Raw genomic sequence first — 21,992 nt, forward strand, 5'->3', positions numbered from 1 at the left:
TGGTTAACTGTGCCCTCCAGGGTCAAGGGTGCTGAATACTTCTGTGAGAAATGTGTGCACTGTCTCCCTAACCGGGTGCTTCGGTCCAGGTCTGCTGTCCTGTTATGTGTGCCTTCTTTTCACCGCATGAGAGTGGGCGGCTGGGCTTTCTCTGTGGCGGTGACTCAACTGTGGGATGACCTACCGCCCACATTTAGAAATCTTACGAACCATTTGCAATTCAGGAGGTCCCTGAAGATCCTCCTCCTTTTAGGCACAGAATTTAGCCTGCCCTGTGCTATCCCAGTGCCAAGATACCTTCGGATGACAGTGCACTTTATTATCTTTGGTAACATAACATAGCATAACCTGTCTGGTGGAGGCACCTGAACCATCCCTTGTGTAGCCTGAAAGTGTATGCATGTCCTGGTCCTTATGTGTGCCTCATTGTAGGCTGTCTCCTCCGGTGTACCAGGTTTCCTCACGTGTGTCAACAACCACGGTAACATCCTGAGTTACCTACATCAGGTACGGAGAAGAATGTTCAGCATTTCTAGTTTGCTACTGCATGCTGATGTCATTCACTATTATCCTGGTGGCCTTTGTGTGCTGAAATGCATGTAGGGCTAACTCCAGGGGGAGGTTTGGTGGAGGGGCTGTAGTGGCTGTGTGGGCACATGCAGGAGTATGCAGTATGTTTTCAAGTGACTCTGTGTCCAACCTTGGTTGTATTCAGGGTAATGGCCTGCTGAGTGCCACATGGAATATGGTTAATGGGACAAGTAGTATTCTCACATATCTCATGCCTGTCTCCATGTGCGCCTCTGTTTCTGCATCATCATCATCATAATCATCAGATGTCATATTTAACCAAGAGCCATGGGCGCTGTTTCTCATGATCATGGAAACATGTGTTCAACCTGGGAATTGTGTGCAGCCAATGCTGATGGTACGATGCACATCACAGGTCAGCTGGATGCTCATGGAATGGTACTGTTTACAATTCCTGTATGCAGGCTCCAATGCCTGGGCGGGACACCAATACCACATCTGTGCAGTCAAGTGCTGCTATGACATTAGGGCAATGGGCGATGACATAGAATCTTGTCTTTGCTGCATGCACCTGGGCATGGGTGGTGGGCATGCCTCATGAGCGCGTCCAAAACTTGCGCAAGCACTTTTGAGAATATTGGCTGGGACATGTTATGCCGCATCCGCACAGTCTGTTGGAATGCACCTGTGGCACGGAAGTGGAGGACAGACACTACCTTATGCAATGGTGAGATAGCTGTTGGCACTATTTTTGGGTGGAGGTAACTGCACTGCATTCTTGGCGGAATTACTGCCAATGTTTGGTGGTAATTGCACTTGTTTCTGGTGGTAATTCCGCTGACCCTTGATTCCGCTTGCTGAATTACTGCCTATTTTCGGTGTATTCTAATTTGCCAGAGTGGTAAAAGTAGTGGTAACGGATTTACCGGGATTTTATCACTTACCGCCAAACTCGGAATGAGGGCTCCTCTCTTTTCTTCACTTACATTTATACAATACAGTGTTCTATTGCTGAACTAACTGCGTTAAAATGAAAATGCTAGTGCTCTTTAGCCAGAGCACCCCAAAAGTGAATGTGTATATATTTGTAGTGCATGTTTGGTGGTTTACTTACCTCTGTCTTTAAGAGGTGTTCAAGGCCTAAATCAATATAATTGTATTTTCTATATATTTTGCCTCACTTTCGTTATTAAAAGAACCCTTCACCACTCACACTATCCCAAATCTAAGTCCTACTGCTCAGCCACACTACCCAGATAGAGTATGACTAGACAGTGTATTTCCCTGTTCACCAGAATAGGTTGGCCTCCCAGAATATGTCTACATGGCTTATTCTGAAAATCCATCTCAATAGCCATGATACTTTTTGGCCGTCTTCCTTATTAGGTAATGCACTTCTCTGGGTTAGTGCTTTTGTGTGGGTGAACTGGTCAGAGCTTGGTTTGGGACAGTCGGAACTCAATACACCGTCCAGCTAGGATGTGTCTGTTGCTGGGCAGATGTGGGGTTTGTGGCTGTTGAGGATTGAACAGCCCTTCCCTGTTTGAATGTTGCAGGACCTTGCCATTGGTGGGCCGGGGCTGCCTCCAGCCCGAATTCTGGAAAAAGATAAGAGCCCTACAGCAGTTTATCAGATTGTCCACTGGATCCAAGGACCTGAAGGGAGCATGTAAGACTCACTCACTACCCTTCTTTTAGGTACTTACTTGCAACTTTGAATCTGAGACACTAGACCTACTTACCTGATGGTTGTGGGTCTGCCTTATGTCTATAAGGCAGGTTATGTGCTTTATAATTTATTATAATAATATAATAATGTTTTTATAATTGTTCTTTTACTACGCACTTAATACCGGCGAACCAGTTTCTAAGTGCGAGCCCGGGATTCAAACCTGTGTTGCTATGCGTTGTATTGCTTCCAAGACAACACGTTGCCCCTGAGCTATCCTTCCGACAACACTGTGGCTCATTTATCACACAAGGGAGGCTGTTCAACTCCAGAGAGTCTCGGAAGCAAACTTTACATTTCTTAATCCAAAAGATTAAGACATGTAGGCTGGGTTAAGAAATAAAAAAAAGTGTGTTTTAATGCATTATTCTTTTCATTTTACTTGTTGCAGGTTCTTTGCTTTTGTTGATTGAACTGCTTTAACTGTGTTTTAGTGTAAAGTGTAGGTGATCTCATTTTGAGATTATCAACTGTGCATATATGTGTGTGTATAAAAGTGTGTTGTATGATATGTGCTTTTCTTAAATTGTAACTGCTTAATGCGTTACAGTCTAATAAGTATATTTTTGTACATCTGTGTTGCACTCTAATACTTGACTGTCTCTAAGTTTGGTTAACTGTGTTTGCTTTGCTGCTTAAGTCTGCCTTATTACTCCACTTATGTTAGCTTGATTGTTTGGCTAGACTAAGTGTCACTAACCATGTTCACTGACTATGAGGGCCTCTCTACATTTCGAACCGCTATGACTTCTGCACTTCTCCAGCATTGGATCTTTCCTGGATTCACATGCTGGGAAACCTCATTAACTTTAATACAGTGGTTTTCCTATCGAAAAACTTCGACACATTGATTGTCCTATTGACGTCTTTATCGGTGCTTTAGGCCGCACCCATGGGACGTCAGTATAAATAGCCTTGCCCCTGCGGCTTCCCTTTAGATTTCAACCGTCTCCAAACTGTTGGGATCACCTTGTGTTCTCTCCTGAGAATTAGCTCTTGTTTTTCTACACAGCCTTTGCTGTTCCTGTGGTCTTTCGGTGCTTCCAGGCTCCATTGTGTTATCTGTGGGCCCGAAGAAGTCGTTATTTCGGCCGTGTGAGACCTGTGGACTCAAGAACAGTTATGAAGGGGACGAACATGCAGACTGTTTGTACTGCCTGTGACATCTGCGGGGGATTCTCGCAGAAGACGCTCAAGGACCATAAACAAAGGGGCCTATCTGGCTTCAGAGGTGGGCTCTTCCCGCAGGGCCAGGTCCTCTGCTCGTTCGGCCAAGAGGTTGCCCTCGCACCAGAGGACACAATTGGCCGAGCCGACGCCTAAGAAGCAATGCATGGGGCCTGCCCGGAGTCAGATTTAGGAAAAGGCAGTGAGTCTTCTGTGGCATGGCCGGTGCCGAAGAGTGCAGGGGTGGGGGCACCCTCTCAAGGCAAGCCTGCGCCGAGTGCAGATAAGCCGAAGGACTCGGGTTCACGGCCACAGAAGCCGGCGGAACCACCGCACAAGACCTCTGCTTTGGACAAGGAGAGGTCGCATTCATCCTCCTAGTCGGCGAAGAAGTCGTCTTCGAAGGACAGGCATCACTCTGCTTCGGGCCATGAGTTGTCCAAACACCGCTGCAGGTCCTCGTCCAAGCGGCCCTCTTTGCCGACGAAGGAGGTGTCGGTGCCGGTGACCGCACCGGTTCCACCGGCGTCGGACTCCTCGACGAGGGACCCTCTGTTGACAACAGCTTTAATTACTATGACCCGTCGACGATGGTCCAGTAGACGGTCTTGCTGACAAAGGCTACGTCAACGACTACCTAGTCAACGACGGCTCCGGCAAGGGTGGAACTGCAGACGTCCATGGCGCAGCAGGTGGCAGACGTGGATCCGTCGTCTACTGGAGAGACGTTGTGGCAGTCCGGGGCAGGATTTACATCCATACTCCTGATGGATATTCTCCAACAGGGGCCCTGGACCTATGACCTTGACTTGGGTCCGGAGGAGGAAGGACATCCGTTTCGGGATCCTTCACTGTTGGGCCTGCAGCCTTCTCTTCCGTCCACATCAGGTGGCCTGGGGGCTGTCCCGCCTCAATATCCGCTTGTCAATCCGCACTCGTTACTGTCGATGCAGGTGCTTACGACGCTGCAATTGCTTCTGGGGCAGTTGGATACCAGGCTCCCTGTGCCTCAGGCTCCTGTGGTTGCACTGGTGCAGGACTTGCCTGCCATTCCTGAATAAAGAGGTTGCAGAAGCCCCTCCCTATAGAGGGCCTCATCCAAGAAGGTCTCCCCCGGTTCGGCCTCCTGCGCTGTCTCCCAGGGCATTCAGCCCTCCATGTAGGGATCAGGAGGAAGGGCAACTGGTGGAGTCTGAGCCGGACAGCATTCCACAGGACACTCTACGGTCTTGTCACCCCACAGACGGGTGGATACCTGGAATACTGATCCAGAGATGGATCTTCTGAGTAGCCAGGCCCAGCCATCTCCGTCGGATGATATTGGGGCCTTTCATGCCATGATGGCAAAGGCCTGCGATGAGTTTAGCCTCATGCCGGAGGAAGAAAGGAAAGACTATTTTTTTGTTTGATCATATGGGGAAGAGGCAAAAAGCAGTCTTCTCTATCCCCATTTTGGACCACGTGTGGCAGGAAGGGCTTCGGACTATGCGCCATCCGTTCACAGAGCCTGCGGTCAAGGGCTGCTTGGAGAAGAAGTTCAAGGCGCCAGAGTCAACGCCAAAGTGCCTAACGTCGCAGCCCACTCCGGAGTCAGTGGTGTCGGCAGCAGCAAGTCGAAAGGCGCCTACCCAGCACAATTGTGCAACTCCCCCAGAAAATGAAGGCCGTAAACAGGACGCGTTTGGAAAGAAGCTACTGCGGGCAAGGCGGCCAACTCTTCGGCTATCATGGCGCGATACGACCGCGAGATGTGGCACAGATTGGCTCCTCTGTTGGACCACTTGCCTGAGCAACAGCGGAAGGAGGCAATGCTTTTGGTTTGTGAGGGGGAAGAAGCATCCAATCATAGTATTAATATTGCAGTGCACCTGGCAGAGTCTGGGTTCAAGCAGTTTCGCTCGTTTCGTGGAGCCTCGGGGAACGCAAGGTTTGCTTGTTCTCGCGACAAAGGGTATGGTCGCTCTACCTATTTCTCCCAGAGTTTCCGACGGTCTTTCCAGTCCGCACAACAGAGCAAGGAATATCAAGGACAGCGAAAGAGGGGTTCCTCCTCCTCCACTGATAGAGGGCGTCAGTCCAAGCCTCAACAATGACTGCCACATGGGCAGTCAACTTGGAGGGAGCATGGCGCAACATATCAACGAGTGGCGTTTGATTACGACGGACAGGTTGGGGCTGGATGCAGTCCAATATGACCACTCGTTGGAGTTTGGGCATTTGCAACTCACTATTCCCCCGGGGAAAAGAGCGCAGCTGCATCTACAGGTCTTGCGGCAGGAGGTGCGCCTCAATGCTGCAAAAGGGGGCTATAGAGAGGGTCCCGGCGTCCTAAAGAGGAACCTACTCCCGGTTCTTTGTCATCAAAAAGCCAAAACGGAAAATGTTGCCCCATTCTGGACCTGAGGCCCCTAAACAAAAATGTGAAGCGCCAAAAGTTCAGGATGCCAACGTTGCAAGACATCATACAGACGGTTCAGCCTGGGGAATTTCCTGCGTCATTAGATCTCGAAGATGCATATTTTCACATCCCCATGCACCCCAAGCATCGCAGGTTTCTACTGTTCATGGTCGGTGACTAGCATTACCAGTTTCGGGTTCTCCCCTTTGGCCTAAAGTCAGCTCCCAGGACGATCACCAAGTGCCTGGCTCCGGTGGCAGCTTACCTCTGCAGGAACGGACACCATGTTTATCCTTATCTGGATGACTGGCTGGTCAGGGGGGTGACTCGTCAACAGACGTCAGACTCTCTCCACGCGGCTAAGCTCCTGTTACAGCCTCTGGATGTTGCAGTCAACTTTGCCAAATCATGTCTGAAGCACTCCAGGCACTTGGTTTTTCTGGGGACTCATTTTCATAAGCAGCACAATCTAGTGAAGCTGTCACAGGAAAGGATACAGAAGCTGTTGTACATGGTGGGCTTGTTTGTCCCAGAAACTTCGGTCACAGTCTTGAAGGTCAAGGTTCTCCTGTCTACAAATCCTCACTTCATTCTTAAGATTCAGTTGGATTTTCACAAGAATGCTACAATAGCGTTACCAACTTTTTTCCCAAAGCTGCCACTCCAGCAGAGAAAGCATTGCATTCATTGGCTGTCAAGAGAGCTTTGAAGGTCTATCTGGACAGGACTCAGTCCTTCAGGACATCGAGACAACTCTTTGTGGCTTTCGGCTTTTCCAACAAGGGGAAGATGATTTCGAAGCAAGGCATTTCTCGATTGGTATCATCTATGATATCATTCTGCCATGAAAAAGTCAACAAGCCTTTACAGTCGAATCCCAGGGCCCACTCTACGAGGTCCACGGCCTCTTCAGTGGCTCTTGGGCAGGCATACTGCTCAGTGACATTTGCCAGGCAGCAACATGGGCAGAGCTGCACATCTTCACCAGACACTACTGTCTGAATCAACAACATGCGTAGGATGTGCAAGTGGGGCATGCTGTGCTTCAACGCCTGTTCCAGTAAGGTAAGCCCTGCAGCTTCCGGGGTTTTGTGGCTCTGCTAATGTTTTTGGTTTCGAAATGACTGAAAGTGATATTTTTCTGTTGTTGGTTATGTTACCTGTTGTACAGGTCTTGTTGGCCTGTTATGCACCGCCAGGTACTCTTACTGCTACGTAGTCTATTCACAGCATGTGAATCCATGAAAAATCCAATGCTGGAGAAGGGAGTGGTTTTTTACCTGTAACTCCATTTCCCCAGCGTTGGTATCTTTCATGGGATTCAAATGCGGCCTCCGGCCTCCCCCCTTCAGGCAAACATCCTGTCAGATTTCCTCCATTTTTGGTGAGGTTAAAATCTGAAGGGAAATCGCAGGGGCGGGGTGATTTATACTTGACGTCCCATTGGTGTGGCCTAAAGCACCTTTATAGGTTGATAGACATTGATAGGACACTCAAAGTGTCAAAGTTTTTTCATAGGAAAACCACTATATTAAAGTTACAGAGGTTTCCCAGCCTGATGACGAGAAATATTCACAGCATGTGAATCCATGAAAGATACCAACGCTGGAGAAATGGAGTTACAGGTAAGAAACTACTCCCTTCTACTTAAGCAGCCCTCTTCCTCTTAGTGACCTACCACCATCAAACCTGTTTGTGTGTACTGTTTCTATCTGTTAGCCAAAGAGGGAAGGAATTTATGAGAGCAGGCAGAGTGGGGCGCAACGTTTAGAACACAAACTTGCTCAGACCTCTGACTTCATGCATATGTGCACTGTTATTGCAGCTGCTTGTGGTTATTTTTTCTATAAGTCACAGAGAACCTTATACAGAATATTCCCAAGAAATCTGCCAGGACGTTCCTACTTTCAGTTCTGCGAAAGCACAGTGTTATTAACTGCATTTTATTGCCAATGAAAGACTGCATAAACGATATAGATTTTTAAATGAATCGGGGTGATGGAAAGGGACGACAATTCACTTGTCGTAAAGAACATCAACCAGACTGCCAGGATATGAGAATCTTAAATAAAGTTTGAATGTCAAAATCGCACACCAATACGATGGGCTGATAGTAAAGCTGTAGAATTTGACTCCTGCCTCCAAATTGAAGAAATGTACTCATCATGACAGAATTAAATGGAGACCGGGCCACTACTGTAATTAGCAGATGTCAAGAAGTATTCTCCTAGCCTATCAAAGATATTGCAAACCTACTTGAATAGGTAAAGGCTGCATAAACAAATGGATGCATTCCAAGTTCCCGGTTCTACATAGCATAAAAAGGGCAACTCCTTTACCTCATTGGAGACCAGAGAAGGATTTAGAATGTAATTAAAAGGGGGGGGAAAGGAGCATGCAGATAAAAAACATGGGATCGACTAGCTACAGCAGCAGAGCAGAAAGATCCAGAGATATTTTGGTCACTAGTAGGTGCAAGCAATGGCAATTTTATTGAAGTACATTGAAGCAAAGCTCACACATGACCTGTTGCTGTCCTGTTTCAGTAGCTTATTCTTTGAGCAAATCATTGAGAACATTGCATTATCTCCGCTAGTCTGTATAATACTGGTCTACAGTTGGCTGCATTTTATCTTCCGGAAGTGTGAGCTGGAAATGGAAACTGACCTGAACAACATAGTGAGCCTATAATGAAAGTACTGAAAAAGAAGCCACTGTGTCTCCAGATCACTGCTGAGCACACTACCTGACACATACGTCAGCAGAATCAACAATGCTTGCAATCAAAACAGCAAAGAGTGAAGGATCAGAACTAGTTTACCTAATTTGGAAGGAGTTTGCCACCCAGACAGGTCAGGCAAGCAGACTGAGTAAGAACTTTTAACTAATGCAAACCAACGTCCGGAGTCATATAATGGAGCACATGCAAATGAATGTAGTGTCAAAGAAGATTTTCAAAGCCTGCGCCAAACGCGCATGGGAATAGGACGGTCTGTTCACATAATCACCATTGATCAACGCCTATATGTTCCATGCTGGAATATATTATAGTTAGATCATCTGACGCAATAGTAGCTGTGCAACCTTAATCCCAAGGAAGTAAGAATGTTCATTAAAACCATAGCAAGCATTCACAAAGTAAATGCTGTGAGAAATTGATGGAACGCCAACAGACGTGCTGTGTATCAAGACTGCAATGCACCAAAGGACGATCTGCACCATCTTCTCTTAGAATGTGTGGCTTATTATTTACCAAGGACAAGACCATAGATTCCTGAGTTGAAAAGTGAGGGATTTGAAGCACAGAATGCTGGGACTCTTCCTTACTTAATAAGCGACTATAGAAGTGTGACAAATAAAATGACGCCCGACGACCTTCAAGATATTGTAAAACTTAAGAGAACAACAGAACTAGGCCCGCTGGTGGAAACATTATCTAGACTCCATTCAAACACAGTTGAATCTGGAAACACTGACATGGGAGATTACCGGAGAGCAAGACCATCTTGTGAGTTCTAATAAGGAATAAAAGAAGCATCTGAGGGAATATTAATGGAGAGAGGGAAGAATGAAAAGAATACATTTTTAAATTGTGATTAATATTTGTTCTCTTTTTCTTCAATTTTTCTCTTTTTTTTAGTTAGGTTTCGTAGTTTTTCTCATGCTTGGTTTTGATGTTTTTGTATTTGTATACATGAAGGGTCTGAAGACCAAAATAAGGTTTTTAACTAATGAATAAACATAAAACTTGCATGCCAGCTTGCCTTATTCCATTCCTCAGATTGTAGCACATTCTTATTTTTTCTTTGCATTCTGAAACGTGTACGCCTACATTTTTATGATGGGGAAATCAAGGACTGCAAGTCCTGGAATGTAAAGAAAAAAAATAGGACTGGACTATCGTTTCCAGAAAGAGATGGGGGGTATGTTGGCATGTATACTAAGAAGTGGAGGTTATGGAGTAGAAGTGCAGGAGACTGGTGAGTAGCTTGCTCTGATTTTCTCATGACAAAACAAATTGGTTAAGTGTTGGAAGGAGACTCACCCACTAGTCCCCGGAGATCTGTCATCCAGGTGGCCAGGACATGGCCATTGCTTTTGGATCCAGTTCCTGGCTGTGGACCAGTGCGGGAGGATCACCTGGGTGAGTGTTCTTCAGGCAGTTGGAGTGGGACACCGGTCGGTGATACGCGGTATCCTTTTCACTGTAACACTTTTACCCCATCATACCCGGTAGGATATTTAGGGACTCTACCCCACCCCTTTCACAACATGGACACTTTGTCACTGACAGTCCGCTCTAAGGGAAAACCGACTAACATCCCAGCCGTGTACCTGACATGTCCCAATACTATGGTCAGGCGAGGTCAGGTAATTATCGACAATCACTCACACCTGACTTCCATTACACTTCTCCACAAGGATAAAAGGCAGAGCACAAGAGCACACTCTGAGCGAGGCAAAACACAACAGGAAACAGCAGTTTCAAGATGGCAGTTTAACAAGAGAAGAAAGACGGCCAGAGGGGGATCGCAAGGAGGAAAGTTCCCTTGACCGTTTCGACAAGGAACCATTACTTTCATGAGTCCTCGAGATTGGAAATCGTAAGACTGGGAAAACAGGCTGAAGAATCCTGCATTGTGTGTCAGAGATACCCGGGGCCCTCCTGTGTCAATAATCAACGTGGAGAGAATCGCGAGCCGCCGTGGTACTGTCCTTGGCTCTAAGAAGAAAGCGGCATCAGTGAAATCAACACAGCCGGTGAGTTGGGGAGACCGATACAAGACCGGTCTGTGTTGAAGCCAAGGTTGCAAGCAGCAACATTGTATGGCAAACGCTGGAACATGGTTTGAAATAAGAGTCCTAAAAGATATGCGCTCACTGCAAGTAAGGTTGAACTGCTGATGAGTGATGGAACTTTGAAACCAAGATACTATACCTTTGATAGTGGTCCGGCACCACATGTGTGCTCAATCGAAGGTTTCTGTAAGGTATTCTGCTGAAAAGTGAAAGAGTTGTAGAGAATTGGGAATCAAAGTGGTCCTGCAACAGGTCAAGCTAAATCCTGCACACGGTCGAAAGTCTTTGATGTTGATACAGTAAAGAAAGTTTTTAGCAAAGGAGATAAAGTTGGTCAGAGCCCGGCAGAGGGAGATCAATTGAAAGCATTGGGTTAAAGTGGGTCTGAGCCTGGCAGAGGGAGATCAATTGAAAGCTTTGGGTCAAAGTGGGTCTGAGCCCGGCAGAGGGGCCCCCGGGGTGAAGCAAAAACCACCCCAGAAGGTTTCATATTGAAAGTGGGGTCTGAGCCCGGCTGAGGAGGATCCGGGATTAACAGGAAATCACCTGAGAATTTGTACATGTGAAATCCCAAGAAGAAAGGAACTTTGATGTTTATTGTGTTGCATCATGCCCTCTGAAAAAGAGACTTTGAATGGCAAAGAGACTTTGGCACAGAAGGCCATGAAGTTCAAGTTTTGAACTGCACCCTCATGTTTGAGAAGCCAGAGACTATTCTTAGCTTGAGTGTGCCGCCTTGTCCCATGCTAAAAAACATGGGGATGGAAGCCAACGGCTTGAAAATCCTGGCATATTTCTCAAATGCTTTTCTTTTGCATAACATTGTTTCCCACACTATTTGTACTTAGAAGTAAAGATTGGCAATAGGTTTATTAGCGTAGGCCCTTTTATTTAGACACGACACCACTAGGACTGCGTTATTATTATTTGATCGTCGTAGCTTGCTCCCATCTTTAGATTTAGGATTAGATAGGCGCTTTTTTTATTATTTTTTTTTTTTATTTTGTCATAGCTGATTACATCAACTTTTCAAAATTTAAAGAATATAGTTATCATAACAAATAGCTACATAATAGCAAAGAAGGATTTGACATATACATATGATTATTACATTTTCAAAAACGTTCATACCAGAGAGAAAAGCCATCAAAAGAGGCAGATAAAATACATAAAATAACTATCATAAAGCCATGGGTAAAATTGCCACTATAAAGTTCTATGTATTTCACATTTAAATTTTGGATGAGTCTATCCATTATACTTATAACAATATCTCATCATGTAAAACATTTTCTAAAAAATGCACGATGGCTTTCATGACTGAAAATCTGGTACTTTTAAATAAAATACTCCAAGTTTCATTTTCATCCTTCTCCATGTAGAATCTCAAAAGATGGGCACTTTTCAAACCCAATTGAAGTTCAATAACACCTTTGAACTGTGATCACTTGTGTCTGTCTTACTGTTTGATACCATGCCTTCCTTACAGTGGCAAGTCTCCATACTTATGTACTCGGCCACAATGCCTGCCTAGGAAGAACAGCTCTGGATTTACTGGCATATATGCCAATATTCACTTCACTAGTGAAGTGTGCTCCAAAAGGATCTGTTAGGGTGTAAATTAGTTTGAGATATTAGTCAAAGCAGATAATCCTATGTTTCATAAATACTTAATGTACTGTTGTGATAAAGAATGCTTATCGACCTGTGGCACTGCAAAAAAGGCTTATCCTTGTCTCAATTATTCCTTTCATTCTAGATCGCTGGTTGTGCCATACCCAGCAGCTTTCTGGCTCGTGGGTGAAAGGCCAGTCGGCGGGAGGTAGCCGGAACAACAGCAGCTTCCCCAGCAACCCCAAGTTCTGGCTTCGAGTCTCGGAGCAGAGTGAGGTGTGCATTGCCCTTCTGCAGTGTCACAAGGGGCCTGGGAACAAGAGGCCTAGGTTAGACTGGGCAGCCCGATCCCACCGGTGTGTATATGAGGACCCTGAAGCTTCCTCTGCAGATCTAAAAGAGAAGTACACCCCGGCAGTGGGGCTCCACATGTGGAAGGTAAATCAGCTCTGCTCTTTAGAACTGGTAAACTAGCTCAGAAATCTTAGCGGGCAGAGATAGTGTGATGGGTATCATGATTGAATTAAGTCTTTCAATACCAAATGCCTGTTTTAAAACTGCATCCATACCTTTGTACCTGTGCACTGAAAGATATTGCGTTAGGTTAGAAAGTGATTTTTGCTCTCCTTTTTCGGACTCTGTTAGTCTGTCTGTTTGCCAGCTTTTTGGGGTTCTGACTTATTTTGTCTGAAAGATGCGAGTGGTCAGACATGCGAGACGGACACAAAGATAACGTGTTCTCAAGGTTTGACATTTATTAAATGAAAAAGGGTGAGATAAATGCCTATCTTTCCCTAACCTAACAAGGAGGACCCTGCCTAGCAAACTAAGACTAAAGAAAAGTGACCTAGTGTCCAAAAAGTTCTGATCCTCACACTAATAAACACAATAAAATTATACAAGGAATGTATGGCTAACTTTTGTTCAATGAAACAATTCACCAGTTCAAACGTAAAGGTCTTTGAGACCAGGAGTGGACTACCTGCCCCTGGATTGATTCAGAAATACTTTGAGCAAAGTTCTGATACCACAAAGTTCTGTTCAATGTGGCACAAAAAGTCTCTTCTATCCACTGTGTCTTTTCCCTTGATACAGCAATTTACAAGAACTGTTGTTCTTCACACTAATCTTTTGGAAACACAAATGTCTTTGGGCCTCATTACGACCATGGCGGTAAGTTACCGCCTGGGTCGTACCTTTACCACCATGGCGTAAACTACGTTTACGCCATGGTGGTTGGCGGACTTACCGTCCCATTCCGAGGTTGGTGGGGCGGTAAGTCCCCAATCCCCATTTACCCTTCCCCATTCCCATTTTTGCCCCATAGGGCTTAATGGGAGTGGGGAAGGCGTTGATTACGCCACCGTAAATTACGGTGGCGTAATTAACATCAAGGTCCCTTAGCGCCATGGATTTTAACACCTGCTAAAAGCAGGTGTTAAAACCTCCATGGCGCTAAGGGACCTCGGAATCAGGCGGTAAGGGTCGGCGCTGTTTACGCCGCCGTAAACCCCTTACCGCCTGAGTCGTAATGAGGCCCTTTCTCTCAAAACACAAGTTCAAAACCCAAAGCAATGGTTCTTTTCAAAATATCCAACAATTATTAGCACATCACACCTTCAAATGAAATACTTTTTGTCAGGATAGCCCAGCAATTACTTTGGTAATGCCACAGCTTGTCAAACAAACGATAAAGTTAATTTGCCACAAACATAATTCTACAAATCATCTTCTTATTTCCTGGTATACTCTCCTACCATGATTAACTGATGATATCTTCTTTTTTCCTGCCAGGACTAAGTACTATTATCCCTTTCCTCATGTTCTTGCCTGCCAGGAAAAAAACTCCTTCAACTACAATCAAAGGTGATAGCAATATTGATTCCAAGATTCTCCACACCTATCTCTCTTGAAGGAGGGTTGAGCAATAACTGCCCTTTCTCATAGTTTCTTGACTCTGGGTAATGTGTGTTCCAGTTTTCCCCAAAATGGAATTCAATATAGAAGCCTTGTTCTTAGATTGTCTCTCTGCTATTTCTTGACAACCTCTTGACTGTTGGGAGTGTGGGTTACAAGTTTCTCCCAGTTGATATCCCAAAAAGAGAGAGTTGCGCCCTTTTCGCCTCTGTATGGTTTCACAGTCTCTTGGCAATGCGGTATATAATCTTTCCCCAATGTCTACCTCCTGTGAGGGGATTGATGCCCTTGTTCTATTGTGGGTTTCTCACAGCCTCTTGGCTGTTGGTAATGCTGGTTATGAGCTTTCCCTAATTGTAGTTCCACATAAGGGGACTTAAGCTTTTGCCACTTCTTCTCTGATTCTTTAATTGTTCGTTATTCAAAATGATATGGTTTCTGCTTTGTTTCTTTAATTGTCCGGTATTCAAAGTTAGGTGCTTTGAACAATTTTCTTGTTCACAGCGCCCCAGTTTCAGCATTAGCATCTGGCCAACTCACTCGCTCTCTTCAGGGTCTCCTTCTTCCAGTCATCTGTTGCAGTGGACCTCCTGTGTCCTGTCTGTTCTCTCTCCAGCTTCAGCGTACCTTTGATGGGCTGCGCGTATCTCCCCCGGAGCTCTGGCAGCCCTGGTAATCTTCTGTGGCTTCTCGCTCACCGACACGCCATATGCTGAGTTAGGAGCACGTCTCCTCATCAGCTGGGGCGCTTCTCCACATGCTGCTTCCCGCGGCATGTACTCTGCAATGCTGCTCACCTTCACTCTTCATGACGGCTTCCCCTGGCATTCTTCTCTCCGTGGCTGTTCCTGTGTCTGGACAGCCTCGGCTTCAGCTACGCCATCCACAATGCCTTCTACATCTCCTTCGCCTCCTTCCTTTAACTGTACATCATTTCGGGATTTAAATGTCCCACTCAGGTGCCGTGGTCCGTAACAACTAGAATGCACCTTTTGGTTGATAACATTCTTAATCTTCACTGCCTCTGAGCCCTTCATCCTCGTCCCAGTACCATAAGCATTATGGGTACTGAAGTCCATGATAGTATTGACCTTTTTATCTCTAGTTAGTTTTGACTGCTTCATGTATTGAGAGTTATTAGATTGAGAGTCGTTTGTGGAAAGGGTTTGTGATTCAACATTGGAGTGAGGATTACTACCTAAAGCAGAATTCGGACAATTCAAGGATTTCACATTTAATTCTTCACTCTTGAGACACCAACCTCATTCTGTCTGGATGATTTTCCATAACAGGTTCTTTCAGTAGTTACGTGAGAGGGACTTGTACATTCACAAAACGCCATTAGTTATCTGGGAACAATATGCTGTCAAGCTCACTCCTCTGCTCAGCCAACTTCACCCCAATCTCCAGGTTACCCCTCACCCCTTCCTGCTCACCTGAGGTCTCTTCGTCCGGTTTGATTCCAAATCTCTTCTTCCAGCGAGCCTCTTCTCTTGTGTGTAGATGAGGTCTGCCTCGGGAGGAAGCCACCTTGCCCCTCAGACCCGGGGCCAAGGGGGCCCCCGACCTGGGGCAGACCGGTTGAGGGGAAAAAGCAGCAAGGCACAAAAAACCCCTTCCTTGCTGGATGAGGACGGCAGATTCCGAGGCAGGGCAGCGTGAGGTAGAAGGGTCCAAGTGGTCAGGATTCCCACAAAGAGTAGAGACGGGGAGAGCAACTCCAAGGAGAATTCCACAAAACTGAGATGAGGCAAAAAATGAAGAAATTGAGGGGGGAAGAGACAGGGCGAGCACAGAGTATGCCAAGGCAAAGGGAGCGGAGAGAAGCGCTCCAATCGGGTGAGAGGAGAGCAGAGAACAAGAAAGATAGCCAGGAAGGCAAAAGGGAGAGGGAGAGAGATCGAGCGGCAACAGCCGCGGAGTAAAGAACAGCAGCGTACCAACCCGGAAGCCTAACGCAAGTAGGTTGCAATGCATGGGCTTCCGGGTTGGAGCACGTAAAAGGACAGCCGCTGGCCGGAGGCAGAAAAGCTAGACCGCTGCTGTTGGACGCGGGTGGCGTGACGGCTCATTTCAATGGCCGCCTAAACGCCAGCGTCTCCACAGCTGCCAACGGCCCCCGTGCGTGACAGTATGCCCCCCTCCAGATCCGACCCCCCCCCCCCGGGTTTACCTGGATGGTCCGGTGAAAATGCCGGACCAGCCCAGGTGCATGTACCTAAGACTTGGGCTCCCAGGAGTCCTCCGAACTGGGATAGTCCTTCCAAGACACTAGGTATTCCAACCTGCCCCTACGATATCTGGAATCTAGAATAGCAGATACCTCATACTCTTCAGGCATGGACTTGCGACTACCCAACAACCCCGTAGCCTTCCTAGATGGAGTGCCTGGATCTACAGGGCGGAGAAGGGAGGAGTGAAAGACCGGGTGCACCCGATGCATAGACTGGGGGAGTTGTAATTTGTAAGCCACTAGGTTAATCCTCTTGATGATCTTAAAGGGCCCTACAAATCGGGGGGGTCAGTTTGGTTGAATGTACCCATCTAGGCAAGAATCGAGTAGATAACCAGACCCGATCGCCCTCCTTCCAATCAGGACAGGGGAGACGGGCTCGATCAGATAGATCTTTATACCTACTTCTAACAGAGGCTAAACTCTGTTGAGCTGTGGTATGGGCTGTGGTTATTTGGTCCAGGGTAGATTCAATGGTGGGTATATTAGTGGGTGAGGAAAAGACCGGTAGAATACTGCGAGGGTGAAAACTGTAAGAACAGAAAAAAGGGCTAAAACCCATTGCCGAGTGCACTGCGTTATTATACGCGAATTCGGCGGTGGGCAGGAGGCTCACTCAATTGTCCTGATATTTGTTTACATAACACCGGAGGTATTGCTCAAGAGAGGCATTGAGCCGCTCTGTCTGACCTTTGGTCTGGGGATGGAAACCTGAGGACAAAGCCCTCTCTATACCTAACCGTTGACACAGGGCCCCCCAAAATCGAGATGTATACTGACTTCCTCTGTCAGATATAATCTTGTCAGGCAGTCCATGGAGTCTGAATATGTCCCTGAGAAAAACTTTGGCCATTTCGCTGGCAGACGGCACTCCCTGCAATGCGGAGAAATGGGCCAGTTTGGTGAATGTATCAATCGTAACCATGAGACAGGTTGACCCCTGAGATCTGGGTAGGTCTACTATAAAGTCCGTAGAAATTTGGGACCATGGCCGGCCTGGCAAGTCAGGTTGCATCAACAACCCGTAGGGTTTATGGGTGGAGTTCTTATTCCTGGCGCAGACCATGCATGTCTTACAGTGTTGCTTAACATCTCGAGAGAGCGAAGGCCAAAAGAAGGAACGAGAGATTAACTCTAATGTACCTCTGACTCCTCTATGTCCAGCGGTTATATGGTTGTGACCCCATTCCAGGACCTTAAGTTGTAAAGACTTAGAGGGAACGTACAGCCGCTGTCCCACCAGTAATAAACCTTCCGACCAGCGGATTTGATGACGTAAGTCACCAAGCACAGTGGTAGCCAGATCAGGATTGGTAACAGTCTTAACCTCTTGGAGGAACGAGGAGATCATCCCCACAATTCTGTTTCGGGGAAACAAGTGGTGACTAGCGGGAGAGGAATGGCACTCCAAAGTGTGGCACCTGGACAGGGCATCAGCCAAACTATTTTGGGTGCCTGGAATATATGTTATGGTAAAGTCATACTGGTTGAAGAAATGCGCCTAACGAGCCTGTCTTGAGTTGACGCACTCCATGTTTCTGAGAATCTTCAGATTCTTGTGGTCGGTACGTAAGGTAAATGGATGGGCACCACCTTGTTACAGGTGTCTCCACTCTTCACAAGCCACCTTGAGAGCCAAAAGTTATTTTTCAATTACTGAGTAGTTCCGTTGACTTGTAGAAAGAGCCTTTGAAAGGTATGCTACAGGATGTTCCTTGCCATCCTTGAGTTGAAGGAGTACAGCTCCTAAAGCGCTAGCAGAGGCGTCAGCTTCAACTATAAAGGGCTGGTCTTGATCCGGTTGAGATAGGATAGGAGCGTAGCAGAATCTCTTTTTCAGTTCAATAAAGGCTTGACTGGCCGGTTCCGACCAGTGAAAAGGTCTGGCTTCTTTCTTCAGTAGTGCGGTAATGGGCAACACAATCTGAGAAAAATGTCTGATGAATTTCCTGTAGAAGTTGGCTAGTCCCAGGAACCGTTGAACATCCTTCAAAGAGGCTGGTGTGGGCCAGTCCAAGGTGGCAGATACTTTCCTCAGGTCTATGGTGATGCCCGCCTGGGAAAGGATATATCCTATAACGGAAGACGCATTGAAGAGGCACTTCTCTGCTTTAACCAATAGGTGTTGTGACTGTAGACGGTGGAGAACTGTCTGAAGATGAAGTGTATGTTCGGAGGTGGACTTCGAAAAAACCAAGATGTCATCTAGGTATACTATGACACTGAGGAACAGCAGGTCGGAAAACAGGCGATCCATAAAACGTTGGAATATGGCAGGAGCGTTGACCAAGCCAAATGGCATCACCCGATACTCGAAAAGGCCAAACGGAGCCCGGAAAGCAGTCTTCCATTCATCCCCATCTCTAATTCGGAAGAGGTGGTAGGCACTCCGTAGGTCTAGGTTAGGGAATATGGTTGAACCTTGGACTGCTTCCAATATGTCCGCTATCAAAGGCATTTGGTAGCGGTCTCGAACGGTGACCTTGTTTAGACCCTGATAGTCTATGCAGGGCCTTAACTCAGAGGAATCCCTCTTCGGTATGAAGAATAGAGAGGCTCCAGCCGGGGGTCTGGAGGGTTGAATGAGGCCGTTAGTCAGATGGGAGTCCAAATAATTGCGAAGGGCCCTCTTTTCTAGCAGAGACAAGGAAAACATGTGACTAAACAGAACCAGAGCATCTGGCACCAGCTCGATGGCACAGTCTTCAGGCCTATGTGGAGGTAGATCTAAGACAGGATCGTCTTTGAAGACTTCCTTGAATTCGGCCAATTCTGGGGGAACGTTACAAATTTCATTTACCCCCTCTTGTTGGGGGGTAGGGACTTGTACCAAATCTTCCCAAGGATGGAATAAACAATTTTGTTTACAGTATGGGGAGGTAAAAGCCAAGGTGTTCTGTGCCCAATCGATGAGTGGATTATGCCTCCTCAGCCAGGGAATCCCAAGGATTATCGGAAAGTGGGCTGCTCGAATTAAATGAAATTGCATCTGTTCAGAATGCTGGAGAATGCAGACCTTCATTGATACGGTGGACTGGGTGATAGGACCCGACGAAAGCAGGGAACCGTCGACTCCCTCTACCTTCTGAACTTCTTCTCTTTTCAACAGAGGGAGACCCTGTTTTTGTGCCCACATGGTATCCATAAATACCCCGGCTGCGCCACAATCCAGCAAAGCCATGGTGGTAAGTACTTCTGTCGGTGTCTCCAGTTGAATTGGAACCGCCATGAGGCGTGAGTCCATGGTGGTGGGATGTGATGCTACAGTCACAGTAACTTAGGGACTAGCGATCTGACCTCGGTTACTCGTCCCCTTCAGTTCTGAGGTTGTTCGTTTCCTGCCCGCCTAGGCGGCACTTCAGGACAGTTACGAAGTAGGTGGGAGTCTGATCCACAATACATACAGAGCCCAGCATCCCTCCGCCGTCTTCTTTCTTCGGGTGTCAAGGGGGCTCTTGCGGAGCCAACTTGCATAGGTTCTTCCTTGTTACTGGAGTGAGTCAGAGAAGGTAATGAGTGGGTACCTGGTGGAAGGACGACAGGGGCCTTATGTCTCTTCTTTTCCGCCTTGCGTTCGCTAAGCCGGTAGTCAATCTGGGTGACAATGTAGAACAAGTCTGACAGGGTCGTAGGGCAGGCTATCCTTGCCAGTTCGTCCTTTATCTCCTCTTTCAACCCTCGGCGAAAAATCGTATACTGGGCCTGTTCTGGCCATCCTGCTTCAGTGGCCAAACGTTTAACGGTGGAGATATATGTCAGCAGGTCACTGGAACCCTGCTGCACATCCAACAGCTCTTCAGCAGCAACATGTATAATCTTAGGTTGTTCAAAAGTTTGACGTAGTAGGGCCAAAAAGGCCCCATAATCTCTGATCACCGGATTGTTGTTTGTAACCAGTGGGGTGGCCCAAGCTAATGCATTCCCCGTCATGTTGGACACCATGAACCCCACCTTGGTGTGATTGTTGGAAAACAACTGCGGTCGAAAGGCGAAATAAATGGAGCAGGCTTCTAGGAATTCCTTGAGACGCTTCAGAGTTCCGTCAAACTTGCCCGAGGTGTAAAGGCCATGGGAGGTAAGTCGGAATCCCTAGGTTCACGAGTAGAGACCATCTGTCTCAAGACAGCGTTGTCAGCCTTCACGTTCTGCAATTCCACGTTCATGGCTTGGACTGCGGCCACAAGTTCTTGTACCTGTTCGGGGGTAGCCATGTTTCCCTTTCGGTGTTGCAAACTGTCAAGCTCACTCCTCTGCTCAGCCAACTTCACCCCAATCTCCAGGTTACCCCTCACCCCTTCCTGCTCACCTGAGGTCTCTTCGTCCGGTTTGATTCCAAATCTCTTCTTCCAGAGAGCCTCTTCTCTTGTGTGTAGATGAGGTCTGTCTCGGGAGGAAGCCACCTTGCCCCTCAGACCCGGGGCCAAGGGGGGCCCCCGAACCGGGGCAGACCGGTTGAGGGGAAAAAGCCGCAAGGCACAAAAAACCTCTTCCTTGCTGGATGAGGACGGCAGGTTCCGAGGCAGGGCAGCGTGAGGTAGAAGGGTCCAAGTGGTCAGGATTCCCACAAAGAGTAGAGACTGGGAGAGCAACTCCAAGGAGAATTCCACAAAACTGAGATAAGGCAAAAAATGAAGAAATTGAGGGGGGAAGAGACAGGGGGAGCACAGAGAGTATGTCAAGGCAAAGGGAGTGGAGAGAAGCGCTCCAATCGGGTGAGAGGCGAGCAGAGAACAAGAAAGATAGCCAGGAAGGCAAAAGGGAGAGGGAGAGAGAACGAGCGGCAACAGCCACGGAGGAAAGAACAGCAGCGTACCAACCCGGAAGCCTAACGCGAGTAGGTTGCAATGCGCGGGCTTCTGGGTTGGCGCACGTAAAAGGACAGCCGCTGGTAGGAGACAGAAAAGCTAGACCGCATCTCTTACAACAGAGTCTCCACTTCCCCTGATAGCCGTCTCCTGCCATATGATCTTCCTTCCTGATGCCATCCCCAGGGTTATGATCAGATCGCGGCTGCCTTCCCCTGGAAACCGCTATTGAGGTTCCCTCAAAACTGCACCTGTGTTTTGGTGTGCTACCATTATTCTTTTTATTTTATTGCACAGTGTGTTCGCAATTTTACAATGTTGGTAGCCTCTTGCTCAGGATCAAAGTGACTACCAAGGTCGGTTTAAACCAGTCCTGCAACCAAAGCATTTAGTTTATCACTGTTTCCTGTGTTTCACCACAATACATGGGTATTTGGGGAATTTGTGGCTACATGGGTAACCTCCAGACGCAACAATGATTCTTCTGTATGAGTCGAATCCAACCATGACCGGACAGAGTTTCTCGAACACCTCATTTCACACCCTTGTGTCTGTGCCTCTAAGTGTAGAGTTTGGCTGGCCAGACCGGATGGCTGCCACGGCTGTGAATGGTGCACGGATTATGAGTGGAATGATGGTGACTATCGGGGGATAGGGAGAGTGTTTGTGTGTGTGTCCCGTCCGAGTAGTTGAGGAAAGATTCTGTTGGCCTCGGCTACTTTCTCTAAATGTTCTTAAAGTGAAGATATAGACAGCTCTGTCCACAGGTTATCCAGTGTAGGCTCTTCCTCCCCCTCA

General features: G+C 47.2%; 1 protein-coding gene across 3 annotated transcripts in view; it reads left to right on the forward strand.

Annotated features, from left to right (window-relative positions):
- Window positions 1-21,992, forward strand: part of CAPN10 (calpain 10) — a 431,781-nt gene that overhangs the window by 262,858 nt on the left and 146,931 nt on the right. For all 3 annotated transcript variants that reach the window (XM_069618844.1, XM_069618843.1, XM_069618842.1), the window contains exon 7: window positions 12,385-12,677. In XM_069618844.1, the coding sequence (XP_069474945.1) occupies window positions 12,385-12,677 (293 nt within the window). The remainder of the gene's footprint in view (window positions 1-12,384; window positions 12,678-21,992) is intronic.

The sequence above is a fragment of the Ambystoma mexicanum genome, chromosome 10, assembly GCF_040938575.1.
Source record: "Ambystoma mexicanum isolate Mex_15411 chromosome 10, UKY_AmexF1_1, whole genome shotgun sequence".
Lineage (NCBI taxonomy): Eukaryota > Metazoa > Chordata > Amphibia > Caudata > Ambystomatidae > Ambystoma > Ambystoma mexicanum.